This window comes from Epinephelus moara, chromosome 23 (assembly GCF_006386435.1).
Source record: "Epinephelus moara isolate mb chromosome 23, YSFRI_EMoa_1.0, whole genome shotgun sequence".
Lineage (NCBI taxonomy): Eukaryota > Metazoa > Chordata > Actinopteri > Perciformes > Serranidae > Epinephelus > Epinephelus moara.
The window spans coordinates 27,364,177-27,376,162 of NC_065528.1; the positions used below are offsets into that span (position 1 = coordinate 27,364,177).

Genomic DNA, 11,986 nt, shown 5'->3' on the forward strand with positions numbered 1-11,986 from the left:
CCCTCGCCCCTGTAGCGAGTGAATCTGCCTGTAGTTAAACCGGGGCTAACAGGTGCTTTCTCCTCAGGCTCCACTTCACTCAGCTGCCTGACAGATCCGAGGGAAGCACAGCCAGTTAACCTCCGCTAGCTTCCCAGCTAGCCCCGGCTCTCCGTTTGGATCCAACCGGAGAACCGAGCCCTGGTTTGTTATTCAGGTTAAAGTGGGAAGAAGCAGCAGGTTTATCAGGCAGCTGAGTGAAGCTGAGTGAAGTGGAGCCTGCGGAGGACAAACCGGGACCGTCTGAATGTAATAGCCAGTGGAGGTGCTGCCGTGCTCGGCTGCACAGAAAGGAAACCCCTCGGCTGTCAGGATGTACCACTCTGTCACTCCGCTCTCTCTCACGCAGGCGCAGAACGTACGTGCCACTTGGCCGTCGGATATAGTCCATGTAGCGTGTTCAAATGCAACTGACACAGGGCGACGTGAGGCAGCATGAGGCAACGTAGACGACGCAACAGTTGGCTTTTGTCGTCTACGTGAGGCGGCATGAGGCAACGTAGACGACGCAACAGTTGGCTTTCGTCGCTGCTATTTCTTTGATGTTGGTTTGGTGTGTCTGCACCTTAAGAGGTGCCAGGATTCAGGAGCAAGTTTAACAATGTGTTGCCTACTTCTTAAAATTCAGCTTCAGAGGCTCTTCCACCCTGACGAGGATACAGTTCTCTTACTTACTTACTGTGATTACGTGTAAAGATAGAACATTGTGCAAAATATTGTCAAGTAGCAGCTTCAGTTCAAAAGAATCTGTATCAGGAAATGTGTGGATAAATGGACATGTAATGACAGTGAGAAGTAGACTGAATGTGGAAAAACTGAGACACACTGTTGAAACTGCACTTGTTTTTCTTAAGACATCTCATGCTGTTCATCTGTTTTGTAAAAGGATGAAGGTCTACAGAATGTACTTATAATTCTTTACAAAAAAAAAAAGGGAAAATATTGGAGCTGATGGTACTTAGGGGTTGTTATGTGATGGTTTTATTGATCCAGCCTCTCTGAGAACTAAAATTAGTTTAACACCCCTGTCTTAAAGGATTGTTGGAAATTTGAAAATCTCACAAGAATTACTGTTTTTTACAGTTTTTGGCTATGATAAATGTTGTAATTTTAGTGATTTTTTTAAAAGGAAAAGATGACTTTTAAACCCACTGGCAGGTTATGGGGTTCAGTGGGCATTTAAAATAAATACAAAATGCAATTATCTAAAGTTTTATGTCCCACGCTTAGGCCAAAATAATAAAACACAAGTCCCTTCCCAGTGTTTTAAAAATAATTTTACATGCCTCCCCCATTGTGCACCTCCCCCTGCACTCTCATAAATAACAAACCCTTAGTGACCCTCTGATTTTAGTGAAGGAAAATCAACAAGTAGCATATGTCTGACTCTAAAATCATATTTTTTTGTCGCAGTCTGTTTTTGTTTTCTTAAAAGCAGACATCTGATCATAGATTTGATGTCGTCAGTGTCTCAACAAACAACCAGCATCTGTACAGTGAGCAGGAAGACAAAACAAACACCTCTTTCAGGTTATACTGTACAGCCCGTGTTTACAGGCAGACATGTATGAGAGACTCCCCTTTAAAATAAATGGCATTCCTTCATTATCAGAGGGGATAAGATAAGGAAGGAGTAACGTTCAGAAATGTTTGGTATGGAGCCTACAGACAGACGGATACGGAGTTAAGTAAAAACAAATCACCTCATTATAGTTTGGACTGCCTGTGAAATGTAAGATAGTGAAAAAATAATTAATGGGGAAATCCAGATGAAAGCAAAGGAATGGTTATTTCATCAGAACAGATGCTGGAGGGGGATCTGGTGTTGTTGGAATGTGAAATGTCTATTTGTCTAATCCTCATAAACCCTTTTGTAATATTAGACTCCACGAAAAGGTACAAGAAGCTCCCAGACAATTATTTAAACAGCTCCCACCTCTCTCTCCTCCCTCAGCCCTGCTGAGACTCTCCACCCTCAGTCTGCTCTCCTCCTTCAGCCTCCTCAGCTCCACCTCTCGCTCCTCCAGCTGCCTCTGCAGAAGCTGCAGCTCCTCCTGTAATCAGAGAAGATGTAAAGTCACCACTCTGCGATTCTTATCACTGTATTTGTGAATGAAACTTGGGTAGGGGGAATGAGTCAATTTAGTTTTTGGATTGTCTTTTTAATTAAAGGCTTTGAGAACCCAGACACATGCTGCTGAGCATGTACAAACTCATAACAACACTTATATTACTGTGCATCATAACAAACATAATAAGGCACCCAACTAATGACTATTCTGTTGATTATCGAATAAATAAAATCAAAAAAGCCCATCACAAGTTTTAACAACTTTAAGTTCAAGGTTATGTCTCAAGATGGCTTGTTTTGCTCGACCAACAGTGCAAAAATACAAAGATTCAATTAACATTATAAAACAGTCAAATACAGCAAATATCTGAGAAGCAGTATTAAGAGAACATCTGCCAGTTTTGCCTAACAAATGATTTAACATTAACCGATGGTTAACGCCATCATTTACCAGCTAATTAGCACATTATTAGCATGCTAACACGCTAAACAAAGATAGTAAACTGGGTAAGCATTATACCTGCAAACCGTCAATGTTAGCATTGTAATTTTTAAACCCGTTAGCATGCTGAGCATTAGCTCAAGCCAACTTAGTACACAGAGCCGCTTGCTGTGGACTCTTAGGGCTCCTACATCTGGCGCAAAACAGTGCACAGTGTAGCACATCTGTAATGCTACTTTCAGACCGAAGCAATTGTCATTTTAACGGCCAGTGACCACGTTTTGCAAGTAGAAAATGTACTTGCACTCATCTGTGCACCCACTGGTGTGTAAGTCTTAATATGAGATGTGGTCAGGCGATTGTTGGCGCATTGGTATTTTTACAGAAAAGCAATTGACCAACAAAAACCTGGTCTAAAGTCAATAACGCAGTATTTTCCTGCCATATAAAGGGCACATTATTCACAAAGTCGGACGCCTACATAGGCTGGTTCACAAGGCGTGTAGACTCTGCTTGTTGGGAAGCAGGAAAGATTTGCAGGTGAGTAAAATAATACATTGTTAAAGAGGAAAATAAGAATTAGATTCTCTACAACGCAAACATAGCAGAGAGCAGAGCAGAGCTGCTGTCTGACTCCTCATTAAGAGGTGCTGTACACATTTACGCACAAGGGGCAGCATAACTATTGATTATTTTAGAAGCTACGATGTTAGTTCTGTTTCCTCTGTCAAGTTTACAACTACAGTTTTAGTTTTGCTGCTTCAATGTCCCACAGTGACATTACTGCTCTTACTGCATTACGCTCAGCAGAAAAATACTTGCTTCTCACATGTGGAATCTGCTCCCAAAAAAGACACCTGATAAATTAAGGGACTAAATACAACCTGTAGGGAATTTTATAAAACAAAATGTCTAAACAAGTCACTGCGGGCAAACAGGTGAACTTGTTCTGGACGTGTGTTCTGGGCTAAGAATTTACTACTGTCAGGTGTGCTTAACCTCTTTGGCTTTGGTCTTTGATCCATTTATTCTCAATACAATATACACATGCTCACCATAACACAGACGGGCGACAGCATTGTCCACGTCATCAATATTCCATTCAGCAAATTCAGTTTTACACGCAAATACTTAATGCTTTTCAACATGCTTCCACAACACGGTCCAAAACTGTTTGCTTCCCCAGTAAACACACCTGATTCTCATTACCTGAGCTTACCTATATGCCCTTCGCACATAACTGCTGTTCAGTTTAATAACTGCATGTGTATATTTATATTAAAGGGATAGTTCAGCCATTATCTACTCACCCTCATGCAGAGAAAGGCTCTGGTGAAGTTTTAGAGTCCTCACATCCCTTGCGGAGATCCAAGGGGGGAGCGGCTAGCACACCTAATGGCAGACGGCACTCCAGACTAACGTCCAAGAACACAAAATTGAATCCACAAAATATCTCCATACTGCTCATCCGTAGTGATCCAAGTGTCCTGAAGCCCCAACATAAAAAGTTGTTTGGAAAAACGTCATATGAACTCTGTTTTTAGCCTCACTGTAGCCTGTAGCAAGCAAGCTTTTAGCAAAGGACAGCCCAACATGTCTGAAGACTCTGAAATTGAGGAGGAACAGCATTTCTTTGTTGAGCCGTATTTGTTTGAGCCCGAGTATACGGACGCGGAACTCAGGCTACTGGGCGAAGCAGCCGCCGCAGCTCATGAGCCTAACCCTCAGCCAGCCGCAGAATACCGGAGTCGAGCACTGGAAACCTGGTGTTGTTGTTTCAAATGCAAAGCAATGCCAACGGATGAGGAAAGTCTTTGCTGCTCAGACTGGGAATTGACGATGCCTGCACTTGAGAATCTGGACATCAGTACTGACGAGACTGCTGCTCTTCAGAGACGTGCATCACCGATCACCCTGAGCGCGCACACGTGAGCGCGGAGCACAGAGAAGCAGTCAGAGCTACAGGCTACAGTGAGGCTAAAAACAGAGTTCAAATGACGTTTTTCGAAACAACTTTTTATGTCGGGGCTTCAGGACACTTGGATCACTACGGATGAGCATGTTGGAGATATTTTGTGGTTTCAATTTTGTGTTCTTGGACGTTAGTCTGGGGCGCCGTCAGCCATTAGGTGCGCTAGCCGCTCCCCCCGCCGATCTCCGCAAGGGATGTGAGGACTCTAAAACTTCCCGCCGATCTCCGCAAGGGATGTGAGGACTCTAAAACTTCACCAGAGCCTTCCTGAGCATGAGGGTGAGTAGATAATGGCTGAATTTTCATTTTTGGGTGCACTATCCCTTTAAGCTTGTTTAGATAAGGATAAAATAAACACACAGAAAAGGCTTGTGCATTTAGGAAAACATCCTAAATGCACTAGCGCCATACACTTTACACCATGCACTATAGATCATTTAAATAGGACCCTGAATCTTGTTTTAAACTTAAAAAAGCTCTGTTAAAACCACAGAAGAAATACCCTAATTTCAGTGCAACATTAGTAAGAATTAGTCAGTCAGTGATTTACTCAGTTAATTCCTGTTCTCTATTTAACACACTGTGAGTGCGGTGACTTAGTGAAAGTTCATACTATTCACTAAACCAGGACATACAGAAAAAAACAGACAGAAAAACATACACAAGACTCATCAAAAGCTGGTTATAGAACTACTGATCAAAGAACTACGTAACTGAAATTGAGAAGACGTACCGATTAACAAGATGTGTAGCTATACAAGTAGTGAGCTACACCACTTCTACTTCTTATTCTTTCCCCTACAGGTGTTAATAGAAAAGCAAAAGCTAAAGGAGGATCTGGACCAGCTACAAATCCTGAAACCGGTACAGGTGAAGGCACTTACAGTGAGCGTGGTGAAAGTCAGGAAAGCAGTGTGCAGCAGTGGAGAAGGAGCAGGTTTAGAGGATCTTAAAGGGACAGAAAGGAGAAGAGCACAGGCTGGAGATTAAACCTCGTTCACCTCGTCTCCAGTGAACCGCTCAGTGTTCCTCTTTGGACGCTTGACAGGTTAACATGTTGCAGAAAGATGTTAAAATCATAGTAGAAAAGGGGGGGTAAAGGGAGGGAGCAGAGACACGATGTCATAGGGGGAATCACAAGGTTTTTAACATGTAATGATGCATGTCAAAGGATAAAAAATAGATTCAGATCTCCTGTCATAGTCGATGTAAAAGAATAAAGTGTCTGGACCTTCAGCACACTCACTTTGGTAGCTTTGAGTTTCTTCTCACACTGCAGTCTTTCATTCTCTATGTCAGTCACCCTGAACCGCAGGTCCGTTACTTCCTGATACAAGCCCTGGGGAGGAGAAAGAGAACTCCCATTACCCATTAAACTCGGAGAGGAAACTCACTGGGAGGTTTATGGAGACTGTGTGGGAGAGAGTTCACATTTTTTTAACAGTGGGAGAATTCCTGCCAAAAGTACCAACTATTATTTTCAGACTAATGTCCCACTGGAGGGAATTTGAGAAGCTCAGTCCACACTGGACTGGAGGGAAGCGTCATGGTCAGTTACTGTAAAACTGCTTTTACTCAATCAGAAACACTGTAGGAGCCCTGTGCTTTGGAAAATCTGTCCTTACATGTAATGTGTATTGTTATTTATCTCCGCCAGGTATAAGCCTGGAGGGGATCATGCCTTTAGTTGTGTGTGTACCTCTCTGTCTGCAGCTAATCTCACAAACTACTGGACCAGTCAGCCTCAGATTTATGACTGCATGCTCAAGGACCTCTTGTGGCTGCAGTGATTCATAAATGTTGAAAAACCTGATTTATTAACTGTTTTATACAGTCATTGAATGTTGACCTCTCACTGTTCTTCTGCAGGTTTTCCAGAAGCTCCGTCAAAAATAGACATAGCTTGTATTTTTTTTTAGAATTATCTAGATTGGCCGCGATAAGCTCTAGCGGCCGCATGGCTGCCTGGCAAAGATCTGCACTTTTCTAATTGGTAGTGATGGACCTGTAAATCGAAATTACTGGTCCATCTACGTCCCAACCCTCACTTATGGTCATGAGCTCTGGGTAGTGACTGAAAGAATGAGATCGCAAATACAAGCGGCTGAAATTAGTTTCCTCTGTGGGGTGTCTGGGCTCAGCCTTGGAGATAGAGTCGAAAGGAGTCAGTTGAGGTTGTTCGGGCATCTGATCAGGATGCTTCTTGGGCACCTCCTGTTGGAGGTGTTCTGGGCACATCCCACTGGTAGGAGGCCCAGAGGCAGACCCAGAACATGCTGGAGGGATTACATATCTCATCTGGCCTGGGCACACCTTGGGGTCCCCCAGGAGGAGCTGGAAAGAGCTGATGAGGAGAGGGACGTCTGGGGTGCTTTGCTCAGCCTGCTGCCCCGGGTGAAAATGGATGGATGGACGGATGGACATTGATAGTGATTACTGTACGTCAATGGCACACTCAAAAAAATCTGGTGTAAGTGTGTTTAAGACGTGACAGCTGTGGTTTTACATTTTGGCAAATCAGCACCATAAAAAGTCACGCTGTATTGGACACTAGCAGTTCCTGTTTGCACCGTTACTTATAATTTTAAGAGAACAATTCCCTGAATTAATTTTTAAAATGGAAAAAAGTCTGAATTTGATGATCATGCAGATTTTGAATGATAAAGAGCACTTATTAAGACAGTTCCTTAAAAGCTTTACTGCTGAGTGTCATGTGTGGTTTGACTGAGTTTTGACTCTGGGAAGAAGGGTTGAGATTTCTGACACAAAATGCATAAATCCGGCAATTTAGGTTAAACAAATACAGAAATCAGAAGTCGTCAGCATTGCTCAAATGGGACTGACATGCTGTGTTCTTTAGGGTCCGATTTAAGGCTTAAGGGAGGGTAAATGGAGAGAAAAATCAACACATTCAGTTGCATTAATTTCAGTCTGCTCCCCTCAGACTTTTACTGTCTGGAAACACCACATAATATTCTCCATATATATGACCCAGCTGGTGGACAGAGTGTATGGAAACTATAACTCTCACAGCCTTTTAGCCCCTCAGAGAGGGGAGAGGGGGAGAGGTATGGGTATGGGTGTGGGTGGGGGGGTTCTGGCAGGAAACAGCTGCTGGAGCACAAGGGGGGTGTAAAGCCTCTTCTGTAACCCTCAAAGAAGTTCATCCTGCACCACATGACAGATTCCTCCAGTGGAGTGTGGCAGACCTTTGTGACTTTAAAACAATGACTGGGTGGCTTCCAGGATTCAGAGTCACACATCACATGAAACAAGGCGCAGGTGCAACAAAGAACTTCGGCTGTCTCATGTTAAGGACGGTGGGTTGTACCTCATTGTCCCTGTGATCTCTCTCCACCGCCGTAAGCTTCAGTTTCAGACTGGACACCTCGGTCATCAGCTCCAGTTTCTGGGTCTCCAGTGTTGTCCGGTTCAACAGCTCCTGTGGAGCAAGATGCACACTTGGTAAAGCTGCACTAAAATATAACGTGGAAAGAAATGGGCTGGGATGACAGTTTGAACTGCAGAACCGAAGGCCTCTGCAAAGTTACCTGTTGCAGCAGGTCCTCAGTAGCATTTAGTTTCTCTCGATGAAGTTCTAGACAGGTGTCCAGGTCCCGTATCTTCTCACCTTGCACCTCCACCTGGTCTGTCAGAACACTTACCTGGACAGTGGTGAGACATTATTGCAGTATTTATCACAAAATAATTATTTCAATAATAGAAAATGTCGTGAAATTCTCGGTATACATCCAAAATCAGATCCAAACATGCACATATTAAAAGACGATCCTGTTGAGTGGCTGATGGCAGCAATCATTTTTTAAGATTTGTATCAGGATGAGATGTGCCAAACTTTAAGACCCTTGAATAACTGCTATAGTAGTTGAGTAACATTTACTAAAAACTACAGTTCGAGCTGTTTCAGTAAATTATCGAGCAACTTCGAAAAAGAAAACAATGAACTTGTGACCTTTGCTTTAAGATATACATCTTCAGTATGAATGAATGGCTGTGGGGCCACAGACAGGGCAGGGAAGTTGGAAAGTGTTGAGAGACAGACTGCTAAATTGTTGGTTTTGTTTTTTTTCATGGGATTTGTTGCCATAGCGAGACAGAGAATAATGCTAGCCTTAAAGTTCAATATTATCAGATTTCTGTAGCACCATCTTTGGGTAGATTTCCATCATATTCTGCTGAGTTCCTTGGAATAGATATGAGCACCTCATCTACATTTGGTTGTGTTTGCACAATGTGGTCAAGAGCAATGCCAGTTTATCTAAATAATGCATGCTTACAAGAATTTTGCAACCACTTATACAAAAAGGGTAAGGCTAAACAAAAAAATGAACCTTTTCCCTGCTCCTCCAAAAATTTCAGTGTACCCACCAAATTTATATGTTAGAAGATCTTGTCAGTCAGTACGTCTTGCACTATCTATTTGTCTTGAACTAAGGATTCCAGGAAAAAGCAACTTTACATCTACACCTAATGGTCCAAAGTAGGGATGTCAGTTAAGGTTGATTTTGCTTTTGACAGCCCGACACCCATTAACCAGTAACTAACCAGAAGATTTCTAAGGGGGAAAAAGCAAAATGACTTGAATACATAAGGCCTTTCGTTCTTTTGGTCCTGTGCTCCATTGACCCAGTGAGCTTTAGCACCGCCTTTCAAAGAGTTATCCATTTAGAGGTGGTGAAATTTTAATGTTTTAAGCGGCTTCAGTTAGAGCTGTTTGCACCACTAATCACGCTGACACTTGGTGCTTCTCAAAGTCAAGGAAGAAATCTTAAACAACCAAATTTCAAGGAGGCTACATCTCGAATCCTGCTGAAGGACTGTTCCAATATCAAGGATACTTCAAATTCTTCTGAGGACCAAGTCCTTCCTTCAGAGAATTTTCAAGGACGCATGTGTGCATCCTCAGCCAGAACCAAGTATCAACAATTCTTTTGCATGATTTTGCTGGAATTGAGGGTGGGGCCTCTTCAGTGTAGCACATCTGGGCACTCGCAAGCCTGTTCCAATGTGTGTTCACCGAATGCTAGTAGCCTACTGCTAATGCTAATAGTCTTTTCCAAGCCTATGTAGGACCTGACGTAAGGAAGCAGCTTTAACTTTGAGAAGCACCGACTGCCTCAGGTGCTAACAGAGCTAACAGTGATGCTAAAGGGGGTTTGTGGCTTAAAATTATACCGATTACTCTCCAGGGCAACCTAGAGGACGGAGGGTAGGCACAATGTTTCCACAGCGGTAATTGCCTAATCAGCAGTGCCTCTAGCTAGCTCCCACCTGACCTGGGTGGTGTGCAGTGCAGAGCTGCCAAGACTAGCAAACCAGCGGAGACTGGAGGGTCAGGCAGCCGGCACTATGTGTCTGCATGTTTGCGTGGCTAGCTTGTTATCTGTCTCCCACCAGACCAAGGTGGTGCGCAGTGCAGTATAATGAAGAGTAGCCATATTAACCTGTAGACCAGCATGCTTAACTGGTCAAAAAATATTATCGCCACTTAAACAATTAACAATTAACCCTTCACATCCCTTGTCCAAAGTAAAAACAAGCTTTGTTAAGAGGATATATGTTGATAAATTGGCTCAAGTTCTGCATTAAAAACTAATCATTTGTTGCTGTCCACCAAACTATGTACCAACATTTTTTTTTAATCTGTTGAGTAGTTTTTGAGATATCCGACCAACTACCAAACATACGAACCAACGAGCGGCACTGAGAACATGGTAATTACCCAAATGGCAGCCATGTACAATGCTACCTAATTGCCTATTCATCAGCAATTGTTCTGCTGCCTTGCAGCTACAATGACAAGTTGTGTTCACAAACCTGAAGAATAAGACACTCTTTGTCACTCTCCAGTCGTGACAGACGTTCTTGGTAAACTGCTTCTGTGCTGTGTCCGTTACTCTGAAATGAAAAACAATGTGTGTTGATTTGTGTTGTCTGAACAAATTGCTTCATTTGTTGCATCAGTTAAATACCGTTTCCAACTGTTATTTCTTTTCAGTTCAGAGCTCACAAAAAAAGAGGGGGGGGGGGGGGCGGCCTCTAGCTGTCATGTTGAAATGCGGCTCTGGCTGAGGGGTTCAAATGAAAATACTCACCAGCCTTGAGCCACATAGATTTTGTAATGCTTGAATATCACTTCAGTGTATAACTATATAACCTCCCTGACAATCAACTCACATGTTTTTTTTCTTTGGAGAGCTTTCAGAAAAACATGTGAGGGTCAATAATGTTCTCACATGAAAGTGATTTGAAAATTGAATCAAAAGCAAACTCTTCTCTCAAATATCACAGATTGAGAGACGAGGCCGTGAGGGAAGAAAAACACGAGCCTCAGCCTGAGTCAACCTGAGCTTGGAAGATGGAAACTATTTGCAGCAGGTCTCCTATAGAAACTCCATCACTCACAAAGCACGCCATAACAGCACTCTCACAATAAACAGTCACGGTATGGGCAACGAAGCACGATCAAGAGATGCAAAGCAGATCAGACGGTAATTCATACCAGGCCGTCTCTTAAAACTGGCCAGTGCAAAAACTCTGAAACACACATGCTGCAACAAAAAAGTGGTTTAAGATTATCTTTGCGATCTGCACAAAAATAAACTCAATCTATAGATTCATGATGACATTTTCTCTCCCTGGTCAGTGACAAAAAGAATCAGACACCCCATTTACACTTAGTCATGCATCTCAGGCTGACTGGATAGCTATCAGATATCAAGTGTAGATGCATCCAAGAAGCACTGGAGATGGATTGAAATCCAATAACTACAATAACCAGAGGAAGTGGTTCGAGACACATATTATCCAGATGTTGAAAAGGATGTAAATGCACCCATCTCTCCAGGACGCTTGTGAAATCTTAAAGGACTACTCCACCAACAAAATGATCATTTGTGTATCAATTACTTCCATGGTGAGCAAAGAATCCAAAAATAGAGGCAATTCTTTGTGAATTAAATTTTTGGGGGGCTGTATTTAACAACAGCAAAGCTATAGCAAACATCTGTTTACACAACTTATGCAGTTTAATTTAACTTAAAGTCTCATTTATTTTAATTCAATTCCATTTTATTTTTAAAGCCCAACATCACAAATCACTATTTGACTCAGAGGGCGTTGCAGGATACGACATCCCTCTATTCTTGGAGCCTCACATACAGTCGTATGCTCAGGACTTCATAAACATGCATTTTTACTGAAACCTTAGTATCTAAAAAGGCCCTGACAGACTAAGCTGACTTTTTTCAGCTGATTCAGCATGTTGAATCTAGCCTGGAAATCCAGACTCAAATCTAGAAAGATTTTGAGTCTGGCCCTCACTGATACACCCTTCCTACCCAAGGGGCGGCACTAACTGAGGCATTTCAAATGCCGCAGCACGCAATTGGATAGCACGATGGCCAATCAGAGCAAAAACCAAGGTGACGTATTCATTGCA

General features: G+C 42.7%; 1 protein-coding gene across 2 annotated transcripts in view; it reads right to left on the minus strand.

Annotated features, from left to right (window-relative positions):
* LOC126385165 (liprin-beta-1-like) overlaps nt 1-11,986 on the minus strand; it is a 44,992-nt gene that overhangs the window by 15,551 nt on the left and 17,455 nt on the right. Inside the window, exons 4-8 of one of the 2 annotated variants that reach the window (XM_050036748.1) lie at nt 10,363-10,443; nt 8,076-8,189; nt 7,856-7,966; nt 5,771-5,863; nt 1,976-2,093 (exon numbers count right to left, since the gene is read on the minus strand). In XM_050036748.1, the coding sequence (XP_049892705.1) occupies nt 1,976-2,093; nt 5,771-5,863; nt 7,856-7,966; nt 8,076-8,189; nt 10,363-10,443 (517 nt within the window). The remainder of the gene's footprint in view (nt 1-1,975; nt 2,094-5,770; nt 5,864-7,855; nt 7,967-8,075; nt 8,190-10,362; nt 10,444-11,986) is intronic. The other variant, XM_050036749.1, reaches the window with a different exon arrangement.